Here is a 22,884-nt window from a genome sequence, read left to right as displayed (position 1 = left end):
TTTGCATTACCATTTTACGTCAGTAAAATGAAAGAGAGCATTGCCTGGGAACTTGACACTTTTACTATTATTGTTTTGGGTTGGAAGCGAGCCCAGACTGTTTCGAAGGAAAAGTATTTCCATTTTTAACTGCAGTCTGGAGACAACATCAGCACTAAGTTATAGGCCTGTCACGATTCACGAAAAAATCGATTTAAATCAATTTAATTGGGGGACGGTTAAAATCGATATTTTAAAAAACGAATCGCGATTCGACCAACGTCTAACGTCAACGTCTAATCCCACTACTACTTATTATTAAAAATCTGGCAACACGATACCTGGTAACCGAAGTATAAAACAATAAAGGCGTGTGTTCCTTATGCGGCTCAGCTGTTTCGGCCAATCACGTTCCTTGATGGAAGAAGCTGGAAGTACCCGTAGTGGATGAAGTGGTAAACAAACTCTGATCATATCAACACAACGACAACTCCTGTGAAGGTAATATTTGTGTCGTGATGATGCTCATTGTTTGATATACTCATTAACATTTACAATGAACGCAGACTATAGAATGAGCCGTGTTGACGACGCATTAACATGGATCATTATAACGTTCGTGGCGATCATAGACAAGAGACAAGATTGATGGCAGCAGGCTGTTGCACATTTAGTGTGAATATTTACAGCTGCAAATGGTTAAGATATATTAAGCAGTGGCCAATCAATATGCCCCGATCTTTAATATAGCTATAATGGCTCACGATCATTGCAATGCTACACATTTTCTCATCGCGTATCATTAATTTCTGTTCATATCTCTGCAGTCACGTTGCCAAAGTTGGTGTTAGCAACGGTTTGTGATTTGTTCATTTTCTCTTGAAAAGATCTAACCTTAAGACAGCTGTTAATGTGTTTGAAGTGTTTAGATTACGTTCGTCTTGTCACAGTGCTCCACCTACATACTATATAATACTACGACCCTGTTCAGTGCTATATGATTTACTGCACAGTCAAATATTAAAGGTTTATTATATGTTTAATTGTTTTATCTCGATCTTCAAGTTGATGTGCTGGTACAGTTAGATTCAGGATCGGATGCCATTCCGTCTACTTGTCCTGGTGTGGTAGTACAGTATTTATGTATCACACTTTTTGGTGTCTTTTTTTCTGTGCATGCTATGTATCATTGTGCTGCTCTTTGACACATGCTGTGTTAAGTTCAGGCTGGTGTGAAATCCACTCAAAATGCAGAAAATATGTGTGTTAAGTCGTTGCTGGGTCAGCCACAGTTTGCTGCTGTTATGTAATATCTTTAACTTTGAAGAAATTACTGAGGTAACTTGGTATTTCACTGGTTACCATATCCTTCTGAATCTATGCTTTCTTGTCATTTAGTACAATGAATGTGTTACCATGTCTCTAGAAATGTGCTCATTATTGGTGAAGATACTAACTGTAATTTTCAAAGACTCGCATTGGTTCAGCACATAGTTTTTTGCTCTGTTAGTTTCATTTGATATTAAAATGCAACTCGAATTAATCCACTGTGTGGACACTGATCAGATGACAGGAAGAAGCAACTCATCAATGAAGGTACTTTGTGTTGCTTTTGTGATTTGTTTAGGGTACGATATTTTAATGACTTCACACCTAAGTCCCTATCATGGAGTTAAATCATTGATAACTTGATGCATGCATACTCGTTCAGCTCATATGTTAATGCAGACCTAACAGTACAACGATGCACAGGGCAACACTGCATATTGTCTATAAATGGCTCACAGTTTAAATAACGTACGGTTTATTTGGACAATCATCTGTAACAGATAAAGTATAATTAAATATGACGTGATTAACGTTTCTTTGACATCCACATCACAATTACATTGGACGGGAGATGCATCGCGTTGATTTAAGTGAATGCCTGCTATAGTTTTGCTAGTTTTCATCACCTAATCACCTTCCTTTCATAACCTAATCACTACTTTTAGAATTGAAAGAAGATAAATAATGTTACCACTTATTTTATGTTAATGGCAGTATGAAACGCCCGCGTTCCAGAGACTACAGTGTCAGTGAACGACAGGCAATAGCGAAAATATAAACTGGTATATAAATGTAGTCCAACACAGTTATGAATTAACTATTAGTAGTCTATGGTATACCTGTTGCAAGTTCGTTAGGAAAAAGCAATTTATTACGCTAATGTTTTGGGTGAGAAATGTCAGCTTTGTGTAATGTTTTCTTCCTGGTTGCCATGGAGATGTCTTGGGTGCCCTGTATATTTGCCTGTTTTAAATAGCATTTGATAAAAATCGGTCTTTCTCATTAGTGCGTACGAATTCAATATGAAAACATTAATCACAGTACTAATTTTATATGTCTACTGTGAAAAAAGAATGTAGTTTTTGAGTGGGGATCAATGAAACACACAATAGACGGACCCGTCCTTCCACCTAACAATGGCAACGTTGGACGCTGCAGTTGAGTGCTGTGTCTACTTTGCTGCTACTAGTGTTGTAGTCGAGTCCACCTAAAGCGAGTCCAAGTCAAGTCCAAGTCATATGGGGTTCGAGTCCGAGTCGAGTCCGAGTCAAGAGCCCCTGGGAGGGGGTCGAGTCCGAGTCGAGTCCGAGACCAATGGGAGGCGAGTCCGAGTCGAGTCCGAGACCAATGGTAGGCGAGACCGAGCCGAGTCCAGTTTTCTTTTTCTTTTTTTCTTCTTGATAGGTAGGCTGCAGAAAACAATATATTGTATTTTTCGGACACACACACACACACACACACACACACACACACACACACACACACACACACACACACACACAACAATGCAAGAACCCCCCCGTTCATGTGCATTCACCTGTCTGGTGTTTCCTACCAATACCTTTCAAATTAATGGCTTGTCTTCAAATTAAATCAATAGGTCTCCCCAAATTACCTTTGGTTGCTGTCAATGCTGTGGTTTAGGTTTGAGGGAGTTTTATTTTAGTTTTTTCCCATAGGCCCTACCAATATTCTGTCTAAGATCTAGACATTTGAGTTGCTACAATTACATTTTCTCCCAGGCAGAGAACAGAAGGACCCATGCACCAAAAGGCCAAGTGATAACAAAAATAATATTATTTAAAAATAATTATGTCTACTATAGGGTTGGACACGGTAACCGCCGTACCGCGGTAAACCGAGGTCTACCGCGGTGTCAGTGTGCTTACCGCGGTAAAAAAAGACAAAAAAAGTATATTTTTATTGGACAACCAGCGAGTTTTAAAACGGGGGAGAAGCGAGGACCGCATGCGCTCCATGCCGCTCTGCTCTGGGCCGTGTACCACAGTTTGGAAGCCACATACGTCACTCTCAATCTCAGAGACACAGACAGTCAGACCTACACAGGGCAGCCTGCGTAGAGGAGTACAAAGCAGCGTAAACTTTCTCTGTAATCCACACGACACAAGGATGTGAATACATACATTGTGTTGTGGCATGTCTTTTTTTATTCATACGGATTACTGGCGGAGCGCGGGCCGCGTGGACTAAAACCGAAAATGAAACAATTTTACTTTTTCCACCGCGTCGTAACCGCGTCGCACGTTGTGCCCCGTCTGTCGGCGCGTCGGAGATTTTATAACCTTTTCTGTCAAGTCTTGTAACTAAAACCTGTATATAGCAGCACTCAATCACTGCGATTTGAGAGTTGAGACGACGTGAGTTTACAGAATCACTGTACACGATCTGACTACCCGTCCTCTTCTGTTTTGTTCACACAGCTGTTTGTGTCTGAAAAGCTAAGTAGCTAGCCTACGTTACTATGGTAACCCGACAGTGCAGATCTAAAAGCTCAGAACGCGTCGCAGATGCGATGTGTTGTGACCTTGTAGATCTGCTCCTTTCAAAGCCATACCCTCTGTGCTGTACGGAGAAGTATAACTCGGGCAGTCAGGCGTTGGAGATGCGACTTTTGGGAAGATGATTGCAATATTTTGGCTTATCGCCGAACCTTAATTAATAGATACGGGGGTGCGGTAATTACCGCAGTACCGGCGGTAAATGGGAAGACGGTAATCGCGGTAACAAAATGTCGATACCGCCCCAGGCCTAGTCTACTACTGTAATCTATAACATTTTTAAACATTGCTGTTATAGTTGCATTGAAATAGAGCATGCATGATTTTAGCAAAACGTTTTTCAAACAAACTCTTATCTTAATATTTTATTTTGACTAAAAGCTAAAATAAATAAATAAGGTTTTCCCATTCAAACACATAGCAGTACGTGCCTGTCTGCATTTCATTGTTTAAGGTGAGAAATGTAGGCTACCCTATGTCATTAGTCTGATGCCTTTCAAGTAAATACAAGGCAAAACAATACCCCATGTCACTGCTTCAAGTTGTTTTGATTCGTTTTAACCTCTCTACAGGGACTTACAATGTTACACTTCTCTCTGTTGATCAGTGCACTTTAAAACTTTCGGACGAGGCTTGCTTAACGAGTAATAGACTACACCTGGAAATACAAAAAGACGTAAATTCTTAATCCAGCTGTGCAGGTGGATTAAACTACACATGATCACAAAGGCTTGTGTTTGGAAGCTGTTAGGACTTATTTATTTGGGGACACAAGGATATCCTGCAGGTAAGAGGAAAGTGGACTGTTGTGCTGTTGTCTGTTTGGCGAAAAAAATAACTTCTGGGAAGATTAGATGCTTGCTGCTGTGCTGAGCGGGGGGCTCTACGTGTGTGTGCCTGTGTGTGTGCGTGTGTGCTACTACTGTGTGCCTATCAGATGCGCGTCAGAATGCTCCGTTACTTAACAAGGCAGCTCTCTCAATGTCAACGTGAATGCGCTCCTCATATGGATATAACATTAATTCCATTGCATTGTAGTGACTTGACTCGAGTGGACTCGGTGGGGGGCGAGTCCAAGTCAAATTAGACCGAGACCGAGACGAGTCCAAGTCAAATTAAGGGCGAGACCGAGACGAGACCGAGTCAGTGAAAATTTGGACTTGAGTCCTGACTCGAGACGAGTCATTGACTCGAGTACTACAACACTAGCTGCTACAGAGCATAGCACTAATCAGTGCTAAGGGCTAACAACAACAATGCTACATACAGTCAGATGCATGTCTCTGCCACTGGTTACAATGTGGAAACAACGTTTCTAGTGAAAACAAGAATTGACACAGTCAATATATAACCAGGTGAAATGGTGGGTTTAGAAAGTCAGGGACTTTGAACAGTCTATCCACAATGAGACACTAGGTCTTGACTTTGATGCAGTATTGCTTACAGCACAGTTGGCTTGCGATGTACCACAGAAAAAAAGGCATTCTTTGATACAGTATTGGGTAAGAGTGATGTTTAAAAAAGAACAGGATTTGACATTTAAGAATTGATAAGTTTACACTTTTCTGTCATTTGCTATTTGCCTACTGTATAGAGGATAAGAGAACATCTAAAAAATACAGGATTCCTTGTAAGAGAAGACAAGAGAACTGAAATTTAATTGTTGTTTTTTGTCATTTGATAGTTCTACTGTATTGAAAAGAGCATAAGAGAAATCAGTATTGTTAAAAGAAAAGAAAATACTGGAATTGTAAGAATTGTGGATTCTTTGGGGGTAATCTTTCTGGAAAATAGATTTGTGTTAAAAAAAACGTGACAACGTGAATCGTGAACCTTGAATCGTGATTCGAATCGTATCGTGAGTTGAGTGAATCGTGGCAGGCCTACTAAGTTATATGCATTGTGTTTCCTCAACAGAGAAAGTTCCAAGGCCACTGGTGGCCACCAAGGAACCCTGTGATTCTAACTCCACCAGCTGTGAAGTGCACTGTGTCTTGCGTGAGGACGTCACAGAGTCAGGTCCAGTCACCTATCTCTGGAAGAAAGATGAAGGGGAATGGATGGAGTCTGACTCTGGACCAAACTCTCATCGGCTGATTGTCACCAGGGATGAAGATGGGAAAGTTAAAACATTAACCTGTGCAGTGAAGAACGAGTTCAGCATGGAGCGGAGTGATCCTGAACACAACTGGCTTTATCATGAAGGTATGTAGTTTACTACATCATGTGAACACATTGAATCACTGTTACAGTCTTTATCATGAAGGTATGTAGTTTACTACATCATGTGAACACATTGAATCACTGATACAGTCTTTATCATGAAGGTATGTAGTTTATTACATCATGTGAACACATTGAATCACTGTTACAGTCTTTATCATGAAGGTATGTAGTTTACTACATCATGTGAACACATTGAATCACTGTTACAGTCTTTATCATGAAGGTATGAAGTTTACTACATCATGTGAACACATTGAATCACTGTTACAGTCTTTATCATGAAGGTATGTAGTTTACTACATCATGTGAATACATTGAATCACTGTTACAGTCTTTATCATGAAGGTATGTAGTTTACTACATCATGTGAACTAGAGCCCTGCAGACCCGGCGGGACCCAACCACGGCCCTCGTTTCTGAAATTCACCAACGGGCCTAGGGCCGGGCTCAGAACCATGCTCGGAACATTTCACGCTGTGAATTTCACACATGACATCTCAGTGTGCGGCTGTGTGCATAGCTAGAATGGAGGGTGTGTGAGAGTGCTGCCTCCCATAGCCTAGAGTCTAGGTTATGGTTTCTATTCATAGTTCTATCTATAGCAACACTGCTCTGATTGGTCTTGATGCGAGTACATTAGCCAATGGCCGCAACGAGCCGAGGGTTTTTCTTCTGTCACACACTCACACAAACTTTGTGGGGGCACGGTGGTGCAGTCGGTAGCGCTGTCGCTTCACAGCTAGAAGGTCCTGGATTTGATTCCCGCGGGGGGACGCTGTGGGCGCTGGGGGGTGTGTCCTCTGCGTCATCAGCGCCCACACCCTAGGTGGGGTTGGCAAAAGGGCCTTTCTGTGTGGAGTTTGCATGTTCTCCCTATGTCTCCTAGGGTAGATACCCTCACAAAAACATGCAGTAATCCTGGTCTCTATACTGCCTCCCCCTGGCCAGCCAGGGCGCCTGATGGAGGGGAAAGGAAATGGTTGAAATAATTAGTTCCTTCCACACGCCACCTCCATACCGGGGAAATCCCCCCTGTCAGGTGAAAATAAATAACTTGGACTCCTCATGCATTGAAGGAAGCATGAGGTCATTGTGGGATAAAAATAAAAACTTGTTTGTGTTTGTGATTACGGGATGCGTCTTTACTCTTTAGTAACTGGACGATACTCCGTATTTAAACAAGAAGGTTTGGAACCATGACAAGCCGACAATAATAACAGTGTCTAATTTTCTGCTGTGAGGATATACAGTAACATAACAAACGGTGGGTGGAGGAAGATGTCTGTGTACTTGCTGTGCTGTTGACTTCTTTCTTTTAATCAAAGCGCTAGACAAGAGCACAGGGCTGTACTGTCTCCGACCACAGTTTTCATCTGAAAGTTCCGACATTCTGACGTGCGTGCAGCTTTCCGAACTCAAATTAGGAGTAATCCTTTTCAGAAGTTGCAAGAGATGTCATTTTGTAGTTGAACCGGACCTTTCCGACGCAACTTTTGGTGGTCGGTGGCAGTATGGACCCTCCTTGAGCCTTGAGAGTGTAGCTTCAGCGCGCAGCAGTGAAAGCCACGCACACAAATAATTAATTAAATAATAAGGTAACAGGCTTCGGGCCGGGCCCGGGCTTTAAATAGCGGCACCAAACGGGCCAGGGTCCGGGCCGGGCCCCACATTTCAGGCCCATGCAGGGCTCAAATGTGAACCCATTGAAACCCTGTGTTACAGTCTGTAGTGTTGACCTTTTTACATGTTTAGGCTCCTAACACAGAAATCATTAAACCTCTCCTCAGGACCTCCACCTGAACCTACACCCAAACCTACACCCACGGGAGGCATTGTTGCTGGTGTTTTCGTTGCTCTCATCATCGGTGCAGTTGGTTTGGTGCTGGGGGTGATATTTCGCAGTAAGTTTCTCATCAGAAGTTACACATAACATATAACATGCTTACTAAGTTGTAACAATCGGCCTTTACTTAGAAAGGATAATTATTAACTAAAAGGAAAAACAACGGGATCGTAGGGTCATGTGAAATCAGATTCTCTTTATATAGAACTTAGAATTATACTGGAAGTCACCAAAATGATCAATCACATGTCACCAGGTAGTTAAATTAAATAATAACACTGTGAGCTCCTGTCCCTATCTCTCTCCCTATAAAATAAAATAAAAGGATAACAGACAAAACAGAAGAAATCAACAATCAACAGTCGTCAATAACAAATAGCCCCCAGCCCTCCCCACCCAAACAATTCCTGAGTCTCTTCAAACTCCTCTTAAGTCAGCACATCAACTCAAAACAATAAACAAAATACAGTTCAAAGCGGTCGCCTCCACACACGGGCGGAGCAACAAGTCAATAAAGTCTGCGACTCCGCGTTAACGTCCTCTTCTTGCCGCGATTCGCGGTCCTTTGTCCGAGCGAACCGATACGAAACAAAAGTTAATGTTCGGGGTACCCCTTGTAACTGATAATATTCCATAAGAAAGACTTGGTTCAATCTCACCGGCCGCTGCTCTGCTTCCCCGTCCACTCGTGCACGCCAGCCGGCGTCTCGTTTAAGAGTTCACGGTCACGGTTCTCTGTCCAACAGCAGCTTCTAACATTCTCACGTCCCGGTGAGGTCCCGTAGTCCGTGGATGTCGGCTGCGGCCCACTTTAGTGCTCAACTTTTCTGTATAACATCTAAACTGTAGACCGGCGCCGCTCGCGGAGATCCCCGACTTCACCTCACAACACTCAGGTAGGCTTGATTGTACCCCCCTCCCCCCGTACCACACCGTCTATTAGTAAACTCTGGTGGCTTCAATCAGACAATCATCCCCCCCAATCAGGCCCATTACACCTCATGAATGGAAATATACATCAACTTTGTCAAAGTAGTTTTTCTCAAAGGTCATCAAACGTTACCCATACATTTAAATGAAATAACATGCATTAAATAACAAGTGGATTTATAATATAATGTGCTTTTGTCACAGTATAATGTGCTTTTGTCACAAAGTCACTGCTCAGCAATACTATTGGAATCTTGCTACAAAATGGGCTTGCTACATAATTATATCATGCAAAAAAGACGCAAATTTAGGTCAAACCAACTAGCGCAGCAGCAGCAGCTGCAGCTGGTCTGATCTGGACTATAGTAGCTCTGCTCTGCTCTCCTCAAAGTAACATTAAACCATCATTTATGGTTCTCACCCAACTCAACCAAGAGGGAATGACACACACAGCTTGCTAGAGAGAAGTTTTTACCGACTGTGCAAATATGTGTGATGGAGCTATGAGGGGTTTAACTTTTTAGCACGGTTTGGCAATAACCATGCTGATGGCTGGACACAGCTGTAAGTTTAATCATGGACATTGCCTCATGAAAAACGACGTTATGTAACACATTTCATCCACGGTTATGCAATAGAAATTCATAATTACCGTATATTTGATTGACCCAAATCCGCCGAATGGCGGTTAACCACGGCAACCGCGGCTAAAACCGCCATCTGCGCACCTCTACATCATTGTTTACAGTTTACAGTTTAGGCATTTAGCAGACGCTTTTAATCCAAAGCGACTTACAACTAGAAGCAGTGCTCTTCCGAGCACAGGTCTCCACCAGGCCAGGCGTCCTGGTGGTGCTACTGTATAATAGGCCAATGTAAAAAGGGTGGCATATGTTCTTCACCTTAGACCTTTCATGGCAATCAGACACTGCATGCATGATTTGAAGCATTGTGTTCCAAAAATGTGTTTTGCTAAAGTCCACCTGCTGGTGGCGCTATAACAGACCAATTTGAAAAGGGTAGCATTTGTTCTTTGACATAGTGGGAATATGTGTGGCAAATTTCACGGTAATCGCAAGCTGCGTTGATGATTTGAGGCATTTTGTTCAAAAACGGAGTAATATCCAAAAATGTGTTTTACATAAGTTGGCCCAAAGGTGGCGCTATAAAAGGCCGAGGTGAAAAAAGCAGGGAAAGGGGTTTTCCCTGGCCTTTAGGGAGTGTGCTTTCAAAGTTTGAAACTGATCGGTGGAGTTATAGGTAAAACTTTGGAAGCCAATCTTAGCCAATCTTAGCCAATCAGGATGGAATATGCCAAATCGGACAGATCCGTGTCGATCACATGACTGTCGAGATACTGCCTACCGATTTGTAGGATTTTTGGACAAAATCTGCAAGAGTAGTGCACATAAATGTGTTTTGCGAACATCGGCCACTAGGTGGCGCTAGAAAAGGCCCATTTGAAAGATTTAGGGCAGAGGTTCTAGATTGGCATCCAGGGAGTGCGTGTGCTCACTTTGGCAGCGACTGGGCCAACGGCGACTGAGATGAGGTGCTCACAAACACGAACGGACGCCCGGACGGACGGACATACGGACGGACGGACGGAGGGGAAAACATACTCTCCCCCATGCCTTCGGCTGGTGGAGACAATAAGCAGATAAAACATCACAATAATAAACAAGATAATATGTCAGTACATCAACAGCAATATAACAAACGCAAATGGATATCTATCTAGAAAAAAACACAATATAATCAGTAAAGAAAAAAAAAACTAAAAAACAAATGCTAACTAGCTTCATGTACGGTCATTGATCTTTCAGTAGTGCTAAGGGTTTAGGTGGAGTCTGAAAAGGTCCACGACGAAAGCTAGTTGGTTTACAGTAATAGCAATGCTAACGGCAGCCTTTTCTTTTGTCTAGGCTAGCTTGCTAGCTAAGGTGGTTGTGACTGTGAAAACACAAAAATCACAATAAAAACACATTAGTTTCATGGTACATCAACATCAGCATGTCCTACTTAACTCATTGACTGCCAAGGCCCGAGTTTCCCGAGTTGGAAGCCATTTTGAAAAAGAAATTTTTTTTTTTTTTTTTTTTTCAAAAAATGTTTTTATAAAAAAAATTCTAAAAATGCCTCAAATGTATTAGGCATGATCGCAATTGCCAAATTGCATGTTTAGCCCCATAACAAACACATCTTTCAAAATGTCAAAAATGGCTGTTTTGTCTGACTTTGAAGGCTTGTATCTCATGAATGCCTGAACAGATTTCCAAGCGGATTTTTTTGTTTGAAAGCTGTTAAAAAGTACTACACATATGGTGCATGATCTAGGCATCACTACTGATTAAACCCATGCCTCAGGCGGAAGGTTGTGTGCGCATACTACTCAGAACGGCTGTTGAATTTGTTATGGTTTAACGCACTAAAGGTTTAATTTCTCACTCATTTAGCTGCACTATGATCATTTTAACATTAGAACAATTTAACTCTAAACATACTTATAATATACAAACTACCCGTTGTCCCAATATTGCACAAAAAGGTTGTAAACATTATAAAACTCCCGTGATCATATTAATTATGTGACTCCCCCAAACGACCTCTAGAGGGCTCCCTCGCTCAGCCGCTGATTTCCGCGTCCGCGGAAAAAGCGGCCGCAGACGCGGGTCCAAAGACGCGGGCCGCAAAGGCCAAGGACGCGTCCATGGACGCAGCCGCGGCCGTGAACGCAAACGGCCGGCCGCGGATGATATTTTTGCACAAACATGTCACACTTAAAGGAAAATTCCAGAATAAAACATATCCCCCCCTTAATCAGCCTTTTATCACATATGGATTTCTGTTATAGTCGTCCCTGTTCCTACATCCCAGGACTCCTCCAGACCCCTCCCCACAGCCAAAACGGGGGTAAATGCAAGTCCTCCAAAAGCGCTAATTTTCACCGCTGCAAAGTTACTTTTTTCTTCATAAATCATCTATTTATAGTTCCAAAAGACGCTGTAGCCCGCAGTTAATCCCCTAACAGCATTCCACATCCTGAAATGGCGATGTTTAAATTCAGAGAAGAAGAATGAAGTCTTGTCCGTCTCGCGAGATTTCCTGGTCCCTTGCTTTTAGCTTAATTCTTTTTAGCGCAAAGAAAGCGTTCTCCTGGAGTTATTACAGCCAGTATATACACAAAAAGCCATTGTGGTATGTATATATATATATATATATATATATATATATAATAAAGAAAGCAGAAGAATATAATCTAGTTAGTCTGTTGATCGCTAGAATCTAGTAATATTACTGAGAAGGAAAAATAATAAAGCATATAACTGACTTCCTGTGGTCGTAAGGAAATTCTATTAAGAATTAGGCCACCCTTGGCCGAAACGCCTAGGTAGTTTTTTTTATCTTTGCTGCTGCTATGAATTAAAATAAATATTTTGCTACTTTGAACTGAACAGAGCTGCTATGGATCCTCTTTGTTCCCCACCTCACCTTTGAACGTTTTTGTTACTACGGAATGGAACTAGATTTTTTGTCCTAATATTCAGATACCCTCTCCAAAGAGCACTTGTTTACAGCTCATTCTTCTTCTTTTATCAATTCTATTACCTTATTTATTTTTATTTTACTCAAGACATTCCTTTGATTTAATTTATTATTTATTCATGGATTTATTCATGGAATTACTTACAAAATAATGTGCAATGCCTCACCAAAATAAACTTTAGGTAAAATGACCTTATGACCACAGAAATGTGTATTTTTTTCTCATTCTTTTTACTAGATTCTAGCGATCGACATACTAACTAGATTATATTCTTCTTCTTTATAATTTTTTTTAAATGTATACCACGATGCCTTGTTGTGTATATACTGGCTGTAATATAATAATAATAAATAATATATGCAACAATCAAAAAGATAAAAGTCAGTCAGGGACTCGGGAGGCATAATTTCCAGACCTCAGCTGGGATAGGCTATCCTGAAGAGGTGGGTTTTGAGTGAGGCTTTGAAGGAGGGGAGGGAGGGAGCGCTTCTGAGGTGGTTGGGGAGAGTGTTCCAGAGGGTGGGGGCAGAGACAGAGAAGGCCCTATGCCCCCACGTGTGGTATTTGGCCGTGCGGACCTCCAGAAGGTTGGCTTCACTGGACCTGAGGGATCGGGTTGGGACGTAGGGATCAATAAGGTCAGACATGTAGGAGGGATCCAGGTTATTGAGTGCCTTGTAGGTGGTTAGTAGGACCTTGTAGTGGATTATTTGTTTGACATGGAGCCAGTGTAGGTCGTGGAGGACAGGAGTGATATGGTCTCTGGAGCGGGTACTGGTGAGAAGGCGGGCAGCGGAGTTTTGGACGTATTGTAGTTTGCTGAGGATTTTGGTGGTGGTGCCGTTGAGGATGCTATTGCAGTAGTCTATCCGGGATGTGACAAATGCATGGATGAGTGTTTCAGCAGCTGTGAATGTGAGTGAAGGCCGGAGGTGGGCAATGTTCCTGAGGTGAAAGAAGGCAGTTTTAGTGATCTGGTTTATGTGGGGGTGGAATGAGAGGGTGGAATCAAATATGACACCAAGGTTACGGATGTGAGTGGAGGTTGTTACAGTGGAGCCGTCAATACTGAGGGTGAAATTCTGGGTGGGGCGGGTGAGGGAATCTGGGCCGATGATTTCTGATTTGTTGCCATTGAGTTTGAGAAAGTTGTTTTGCATCCATACTTTGAGTTCTGTACGGCAGGTGGTGAGGGTGGAGGGTGGCAGCGTTGACAGTTTTGTGGGAGAGGTAAAGCTGAGTATCATCTGCATAACAGTGGAATTGTAGGTTGTGGTGACGGAGGATCTGACCAAGTGGTAGTATGTAAATGATGAAGAGGAGGGGACCAAGTACAGAGCCCTGAGGGACACCATGGGTGACTGGGGCAGTGGAGGAGTGGCAGTTGTTTATGGAGACAAACTGGTGACGGTCGGAGAGATATGATGTTAACCAGGAGAGTGCAGTGTTGGTTATTCCGAGGGAGGACTTGAGGCGGGAGATGAGGATGGAATGGTTGATGGTGTCAAAAGCAGCAGAGAGGTCGAGGAGGATGAGGATGGAGAGGAAACCATTGTCAGCGGAGAGGAGGATGTCATTGGTAACTTTGAGGAGAGCTGTTTCAGTGCTGTGATTTGTGCGGAAGCCGGATTGAATTACATTACTAATATTACACCACTACTCTCACTAAAACATCTGTAGAGTTTACATAGTTTGAAATATATTCATAAGATTTTGCCTATTAATTGATGACACCTTGATGGACAAATTCTCTATTCACTATAAATTGCTCTAATGAGGTCTTAAGTCTTTTTCACCATTCAGAATGCAGATTTTCCATAGGTGGAGGTCTTTTTCAATCCTCTTTTCACTGGTAAGTGATCACAGCAGGACAATTTGGTAAGAGGAACGTGATGTTTTACACTGCATTTGTCAATCTTCAGGGGTTAGCTTACATTTGGTGGGTCAAGAGTAGCCACAATCATTGTAGTTTTGTGTCCACAACTGTTCCAATTGGGGCATGCATTTTAGGCGGACTTTTCCCCTGGACCCCCCTGGGGTTCAAGTGGTTAAACTAAAAGCATAGGACCCGGAAATCTCGCAAGACGGACGAGACTTCATTCTTCTTCTCTGAATGTAAACATCGCCATTTCAGGATGTGGAATGCTGTTAGGGGATTAACTGCGGGCTACAGTGTCTTTTGGAACTATAAATAGATGATTTATGAAGAAAAAAGCAACTTTGCAGTGGTGAAAATTATTAATAATTGTATTATTAATTTGTTTTATATGTGGAGGTAGACTTATTGTTTGTCATGTCAAGTCACGGCACGGCACGTCACGTTACGCTACGTTACGTTACGTTACGCCACGGGAGAGTGTTTGTTTAGGGGGTTGGTTAGGGTTAGGGTTAGGTTTAGGCATAGTTTTACTGAGGTTAGGGTTAGGATTAGGGTTGGGTTTAGGCACTCACTACACTGAGCACACACCCGGTGCACATTTCCGAACGCACCCTTTGATACACTCGGACTGAAAGACCTGCAGAAAACACTCTCCCGTTGCGCCACGCCATGCCACGTCACGTCATGTCACGTCATGTCATGTCATGTCATGTCATGTCATGTCATGTTGTCACTGTCTTCTCAGATCGTATAAGGAAGATGTTTTCATCACCTGAGTCTAGGCGTGATCCTGAAGGTGAGTGAGTTTGAGAACTTTATTTAAGCAGTTATTATAATTATTAATAATAATACATTTTACTATGAAACCGGGCTGATCCTGTCCTTATGTAAGTGAGTCAGTGGGTAACACCTCAACCTATATATGACCTGTTGTCACATTGTTGACTCAATGACCAAGCCTGCCTGTTCTGGCAATCATATATGGAGATCCTGATGTCATCAATATTAACAGGCATGCAAACTTGTAGATTCTTGGCGAAAATTGACGTTTTGAATCCAAAATTGGTCATTTGTGTGAATCCTTCAGATCCGTTAAAAAAGCAACTGTGGGAAGAGGAGCATTTATTTCTCATTCTCGGCTCTGTCCGTTTTGTCAGTACAGTAGTGTTGAATGTGGATGGGAAAGAGGGACGCTGTATTTTTTAACAAATCAAGCGCTCCCTTTCCCTTGCAAGTGACGTCAACTGCAGCCGTGCTCAGCACAGAATGAGCACAGCGACTGTGAGCCTCAGACAGAGCAGACATCTCAAAGCAGTCGCAAACTCCCAAAGTTGTTGTAGTGTGGTCGGGTAGTACTTTAGCTGTGGGGCGACTGTGGACATCTTATGTTTTTTGATTTGTTTGCTTCGCGATGCGGTTGTGCGCTATTCTGCATCAATGCGTTGACGTGACAATCGATTATAGCCGATACATTTGTTGTTAGCTTAGCTATATGCTAAGCTATGGTGCCTTTCCTTTTGCCTACAGAATGAGGCTGAGACAAGAAGTCACAAAAAGTCAGCCAGGAGAATCCACTAAATAAATCATCTGTGATTTGCAACGCTGTTTCCCCAACACTGGGTCGGGACACATTTGTGGGTTGTGGACACGTTTTCATGGGTCCCTTCATTTTGGGTTTCCTTTTAATTATTTCAAAACATTTTCAAAGAACATCCCCTCCCAAAATAAAGTAGTGAAAATAGCCGATCTACAAGCTCACAGCGCACATTGTGTCTCTGTCTATGCCTGTCTGTTAAAGACAAGCCGCTAAATATTAGGATATTCCTATAACTATATCTGTAGGCTATATTATTTACAACCAAAGTGGTAAATGGTGCATTGGACCAATGCAAACACAATGTAAAGTGACAGCAAAGGTGTTACGCCCTCCCCTGGATGATGATGCGTATGTCCAGAGACAAATTAACTCACCTTTCTGAGCCTAATTATTCAAAAAACTACAGCTTACAGAAAAGAAACACTGAATGTTGAAAGGTCCTGTTCTGTATAATTGAGGACAGGAAACATGAAAAGAAAAATTGAGAATACATTAACATCAATTATAACATAATAAATGTAACCATATTTTCTCAAAATGCATATCATGGTGATTGAAACGAGGCTTTAATCTAGCGACAGGAACCATAGAGTAGCGGCCAATCATAGAAACTTTCAGGCCTGTGTTTGCTTCATTTTAAATCCGGACAACTGGCCCCCTGGGCTGACCATCACGGCCCTGTGTCGACGTGAAAAAGAGGCTCTCTGCCTTCTTGGTGCTTTGGAAGTAGATTCCGAGATAAAGCTGTTTCTTTGCATCAGCAATGAACCGGAGGGACCTCACTGGGGACCAGAAGTGTGACGCTGGCAGATGTAAGCACCTGCAGAGTTTGAGAGAGAAATGGAGTCAGAGGAGGATTTGGAAAGCAAAAGAAAGAGAAAGTGGAATGAACCAGAATGCAGACAAGAGGAAAAGTTTGTAGTAATGATGAAAGCGGACACACCAACAGATGGCATCTTTAGTGATCCAGAAGTGGTCAGAAAGTTTTTAGAGGGGAGAATTGGTAAAGTGAAGGCATTGAGAGCCACTAGGAGTGGAGTGGTTATTTTTGAGTGCAAGGATTCAGATCAAGTCTATTACGCCATGCAGATTATGTCGTTGGAAGGCTCCACGGTCAGCTGCCACATACTTGAGGGAACAAAAAGGAGGAAAGGGGTGATAAGTGGAGTACCGCTGACAGTAAAGGTGGATGAATTAACGTGGTTAGTTGGCGTTTGTGAGGCTAAACGGCTAACTATATTTAGGGATGGGACAGGAGACAAAGTCAGTTTGCCTGGCATTTGAAGGGGAGGAATTACCTGAGAGAATGTATTTTGAATACACCATGAGCTTTAGAGTCAGAGCAATTTATTGGTTCAGTACAATGTCCTAGGAGAGTGACGGAGGGAAAGGTGAAGATAATTAGAGAGGAAAGAGGCATGTCATATGCTGAAACAGTGAATAAAGTGGAGGTGAGCACTTGTGTGAAAGAAGAAGGACAATAAGCTGAGGGAGGGATTTAAGCCAGATATTTATAGAATGCATTGGCCAATTTCTGGCTTTGGAACATTTGGGTGGTCACGGGTGGATACAGTAGTATTACGTTTGAAATGTATAGATATATATGTTTCAGTAGGTGGCGGTAATGCAACATAATAATTATGGATGCCAACCGCCATAAAACCTCACAAAGAAGAAGAAGCAATGAAGCGGAGCCTATGGAGAATAGGTGGAGTTGCATGATGGGATATGTAGTGTTATATGTAGCGGCACATGTTTAGCAGGTAACCATGGCAACAGTTAACTTGTCTGTGGACAAGATAACGCTGCCCTGGCCTCCTTACCTTGTTCCTGGACGTGTTTGGCTCCATGAGTGTTAAGCAACAATTTAATTAAATGTTATATTGATGAAGTGTTACCACACATACTGTAAGCTCCAGTCAACAGATAACTTGCAGATCAACACATGTGTTTTAGAGACGAAACCATTGGAGGCAGCAGTGAATCCAGCAGGCCAACATATGATGTTCTCAGGTAAGTCTCCTCTTTTATTTTCACTCTGTATTCTGAGGTATCTTCTGTTTTATTATGCCTCTGTAAGTCTGTATGCTGAGGTGATTCAGTTCTACTGGTTGTCTCCACCAGGCCGACTTATCCTGTTACCGTCTTTTTGACCAACTATTATTAATAGACCCTCCAGAAAAACGCGGGCAAAAATCCTTGATTATGGGGGCTAAAATCCTTGATCTTGCACGAAAAATCCTTTATTACGCGGTGAAATATGCTGGGTTTTTATGTGAAATTATGCAGGGAATATTCAGGAACAGGGGTAACAGTTCCAACTGGGACTTCCAGAGTTCCCTATCCTGAGCAACTTCCTCCACTCCCTCATGGAGTATACCGAGGCGTTCCCAAGCCAGTTTGGAGATATAATCCCTCCATCTGGTCTTTGGTCTGCCACGGGGTCTCCTCCCAGTGGGACGTGCATCGAGGACCTTCCTACGAAGGCGCTCTGGAGTCATCCGTACTAGATGCCCCGAACCACCTAAGCTGACTCCTTTCCAAGTGAAGGAGCAGCGGTTCTACTCCAAGTCTCTCTCGGGTGACTGAACTTCTCACCCTGTCTCTAAGGGAGATACCAGCCACCCTTCTGAGAAAACTCATTTCGGACGCTTTCACCCTTGACCTTATACTTTCGGTCATGACCCACTTCATGACCATAGGTGAGAGTAGGAATGAAGATTGCTCGGTAGACAGAGAACTCTTTTTTTCTTCACCACAGTACAATTTAGCGACTGCAAAACTGCTCCTGCTGCTCCGATTCTCTGACTGATCTCCGTCTTGCCCTTTCTCTCATTCGTGAACCCAAGATACTTAAACTCCTTCACCTGGGGTAAGGTCAGATTTAAACTCAGGATTGGTGACAAGGCGCAGCCCTGGCGGACAAGGCGCAGCCCTGGCGGAGGCCAACCCCCACCGGAAAAGAATCCGACTTATTACCGAGCACAGGACACAGCTCTCGATTTGGGCATACAGAGATAGTCAAACATATTAATTCAAGGGTCCTTGAGTGAATTGAGTCTGCCTTTCATTATTTGCAAGGCAAAAAAGCAAACCTTTGTCAAATATCTGCTATTTAAGGCCCGCTAAAAGCGAGTACACATAATATGTTATCCTCATTATTTATCTATCAGTCAGTCAGTCATACTATATAAGTTGTCCTCAAACTTTGGCAGCTTTCTTCTCCTACATACTTACACCGAAAAACACCATTCAAACATCAATGTGTTCAGCTTGCTGTAGAGACGTGTGCTATTACTTTTCAAAATAATTGGCCAAAGGGTGGTGCAGGTATAGCTCATGCTCTGTTTGACGTACAGCCATGAAACCTGGACACATATGCGTCTCCTCATGCCGAACAACTTTGACACTCTGACTTTTGACCTCTGACCTTTAGATCTCCCACCATTTTGAATTATATGAAAAACAGTAAAAAAATCTATCTCTGTGGTGAGAAGTTTGTACGTGAAATATATATATTTTTTTATAATAATCTATCTATAAATGCGACAAATCTCTGTCTGTCTGTCTGTCTGTCTGTGTGCGTGCATGTATGTAATCCGCGTATCTCGAGAACCGTTCGTCCCACCGGCTTCAGATTCGGCACGCACGTTCCCCGCCGCGGCGCGGAGTGCCGTGCCCGGCCTCGACCCGACCCGACGTGCGTTTTTTCCGAACCGGCGCGAAATGTTCGGAATCACCATATGCGGAGCTGATTGTTGACATCAGGTGTTTCGGAGGAAACCGGCGCAAGCGCTGACTCATTGTGACATCACTTCATAAAAGGCTCTGACATCACGTACGCCACATGAGTCAACAAAAAATCTCTGTGAGTGTGTATGTATGTATGTAATCCGCGTATCTCGAGAACCGTTCGTCCCACCGGCACGCGTGTTCTCCATATATGGGAATAAAATGAATGCCAGTATGCGGAGCAGATGTCTGTCATCAGAGTTTTCCGCTGTGTGTGCAGAGATCTTCATATATGGGCATAAGTGGACAAAGAAATTCATTCCCTATTTCAAATTCGGCACGCGCGTTCCCCACCGCAGCAGGTAGTGCAGTGCTCGGCCTGTTTGAAAAAGTGACAGAGATCTCATATATGGGCATAAAATGGACGCAGATAAACAGATATCTCCATATATGGCATATATGGGCATACAATGGACGCAGAATCACAAAGATCTCCATATACGGGCATAAAAGGGACACAGACAGACAGATACAGAGATCTTCATATATGGGCATAAAATGGACGCAGACAGCTATCTCCATATATGGGCATAAAATGGACCCTGAACTATAACTGCAGTGATCTCCATATATGGACATAAAATGGACGCCGACAGACAGACAGATATCTCCATATATGGGCATAAATGGACACAGGCAGACAGATGGTCAAAACGGGTCCTATGAAAACAGGTATAATGGGGTTTGCATTAAAGGGCGGGGCATTCATTCCCTATTTACATTGTTCCGAGTTGGCCAGGTCGCCGACTAGACGCTGGGCCGCAATAATAATAATTAAAGCTGCAAGAAGCGATGACCGGGCCCTCGCAGCTTTACCCACGTCATAAGGGGCAACGGTTTCACTATTACACTTATTGCCCTTTTACACTTATTGCTTTATTACACTATTACACTTATTTCACTATTACCCTTTTTGCGCTATTACACTATTACACTTATTACACTATTACACTATTAGACTTATTGCCCTATTACACTATTACTCTTATTGTGCTATTACACTATTACACTTATTACGCTATTACACTTATTACACTATTACACTTATTATGCTATTACACTATTACACTATTTCACTTATTGTGCTATTACACTTATTACGCTATTACACTTATTACACTATTACATTTATTATGCTATTACACTATTACACTATTACACTTATTACACTACTACACTTATTACACTACTACACTTATTACACTATTACACTATTACACTTATTACACTACAACACATATTGTGCTATTACACTTACACTTATTACACTATTACACTTATTACACTATTACACTAATTAGGCTATTACACTTTTTGCGCTATTACACTATTACACTATTACACTTATTCCACTATTACACTATTACACTTATTACACTATTACACTTATTGCGCTATTACACTATTACACTTATTACACTATTACACTATTATTTATTACACTATTACACTATTACACTTATTACACTATTACACTTATTACACTTATTGCGCTATTAAACTATTTCACTTATTGCGCTATTACACTATTACACTTATTGCACTATTACACTTATTACACTATTACACTTATTGCGCTATTACACTATTACACTTATTACACTATTACACTATTACAATATTACACTTATTGCGCTATTACACTATTACACTTATTACACAAAACCAGCCTTTTTTTAGGAAACCTGCATTTGCCCCGACATACAAAGTTGTCCACCAGAAATATTATCTATGACCCAGTAGGATCACAACCTATATGGACAACCCGGTCAATTTGTACAACAAAGTCCAATATGGCCGCCTTTAGTTTTAATGGGGGGTGAATAGGGCAAAATTTTAAACTGAGGGATATTTCCACGAAACTTCACAGGTTGATCAATGGTATACATATGAACATTTTTTGTATTGCAAGTTTCCATGAAATCCAATATGGCCGCCACAATATGGCCGCCATAATGTAAGGACCCAGAAAATAGGTTTTGCCTTTAACTTCTGAACCAGATGAGCTAGAAACGCAAACTTGGTGTCTATTTCATGGTGTCTGACCATGGGAGACTCAATGGAATAGCTAATTTTATTATTGGGTGTGTCTGGACCTTTATTGTGCATATTTGCAAGATGGTGGACTCCCAAAATAGAGCTTTAACATAATTTCTACCATGATTGTTGACTGCTTTTGCAAATACAAGCAATATGAATCCATTTGCTAATATTTATGGCACAGAAGGGACTTATACCTGTATTATTCTTGAGTTTGCATGTTGTCAAAATGGCTGTAAACGAGATATTATATTAATATATTTCCTGTCCGATTCTACTGTATGTAGTTGTAGCAATGACTTCAGATAAAACCAGAGACCAAAACAATGTATCTTAGAAATTATTTTTTAATTTAAAAAAAAAAGAAAAAAAGAGAGAGATTATCTCAATTAAATGAATGCAACTGCCTTTTTGGGTCTTTCACACATAGACATGCACATGCTTTCCAACAACTTCAGCTTCAGGGAAATTATAATGAACACATGATTAAAACAGGCTGCATTAAAATGCAAATAATTGCTAGTCACTATCACTTGTAAGCACTTGCATGAGAAATGTTTGTTTCTCATGCAAATGCAACAATAAAGAAAAAACAACTCTTGCCACTGTGTGCGATCCATCCTCCTCCTTCTACATGTTGATTTAAAGGGATACCGCACCAGCAGAGTCAGAGCGCGGTGGTAACCAAAAAGTATAGTCACTATCACTGTCATGTGCATCCTGCTGCATCTTGTCTCCAGTCCTTGGCAACGACACCCCAAGTAGCATGCAATTCCCTTCTTCGCACTAGAGGATGACATTTTATTCCCGTTCCCGTGGGTCCCGCGGGATTCCCGTGGGACAGGAGTCAAATTTGTATTAATGCCAGGATTGGGACGGGACAGGATTGAAAATCAACAGGAGTGGGCAGGAGCGGGAATCATCCCAGACCAGTTCATCAAATCGCAGAAATAAATTGCACAGGAAAGTGAGGTCTTTGAACTGCGAACATTATAAAATTATACATTATATAATAATAAACATGATATGAAATATAATATGGATCAAAATAGAAAAACATCTGCGCAATTTTTTTTTTTTTCGGGAGCGGGATGTGAACGGGAGTGATTTTGACCAGGAGCGGGATGGGACCAGGAGCCATTTTACAGGAGTGGGACAGGATGGGATTTTTTTCCCCACTCTAGCCCAGGATTGGGATGGGAC

At 42.0% G+C, this 22,884-nt stretch overlaps 2 protein-coding genes across 3 annotated transcripts in view; both read left to right on the top strand.

The window, feature by feature from the left end:
• Positions 1–5,955, top strand: part of LOC308301984 (uncharacterized protein) — a gene marked incomplete at its 3' end in the record, with an annotated part of 34,338 nt that extends 28,383 nt beyond the window's left edge. The window contains exons 4-5 of the mRNA XM_080746129.1: positions 5,745–5,892; positions 5,943–5,955. Coding sequence (XP_080602255.1) covers positions 5,745–5,892; positions 5,943–5,955 — 161 coding nt within the window. The remainder of the gene's footprint in view (positions 1–5,744; positions 5,893–5,942) is intronic.
• Positions 5,941–22,884, top strand: part of LOC308301784 (uncharacterized protein) — a 35,097-nt gene continuing 18,153 nt past the window's right edge. For both annotated transcript variants that reach the window (XM_080745891.1, XM_080745892.1), the window contains exons 1-4: positions 5,941–6,032; positions 7,841–7,954; positions 14,998–15,048; positions 17,806–17,862. In XM_080745891.1, the coding sequence (XP_080602017.1) occupies positions 5,990–6,032; positions 7,841–7,954; positions 14,998–15,048; positions 17,806–17,862 (265 nt within the window). In that variant the 5' untranslated portion in view covers positions 5,941–5,989. The remainder of the gene's footprint in view (positions 6,033–7,840; positions 7,955–14,997; positions 15,049–17,805; positions 17,863–22,884) is intronic.

The sequence above is a fragment of the Nannobrachium achirus genome, assembly GCF_963921795.1.
Source record: "Nannobrachium achirus genome assembly, chromosome: 17".
Classification (NCBI taxonomy): domain Eukaryota; kingdom Metazoa; phylum Chordata; class Actinopteri; order Myctophiformes; family Myctophidae; genus Nannobrachium; species Nannobrachium achirus.
The sequence above is the reverse complement of the archived record's forward strand: the minus strand, read 5'-3'. Positions and strand labels throughout refer to the sequence as shown.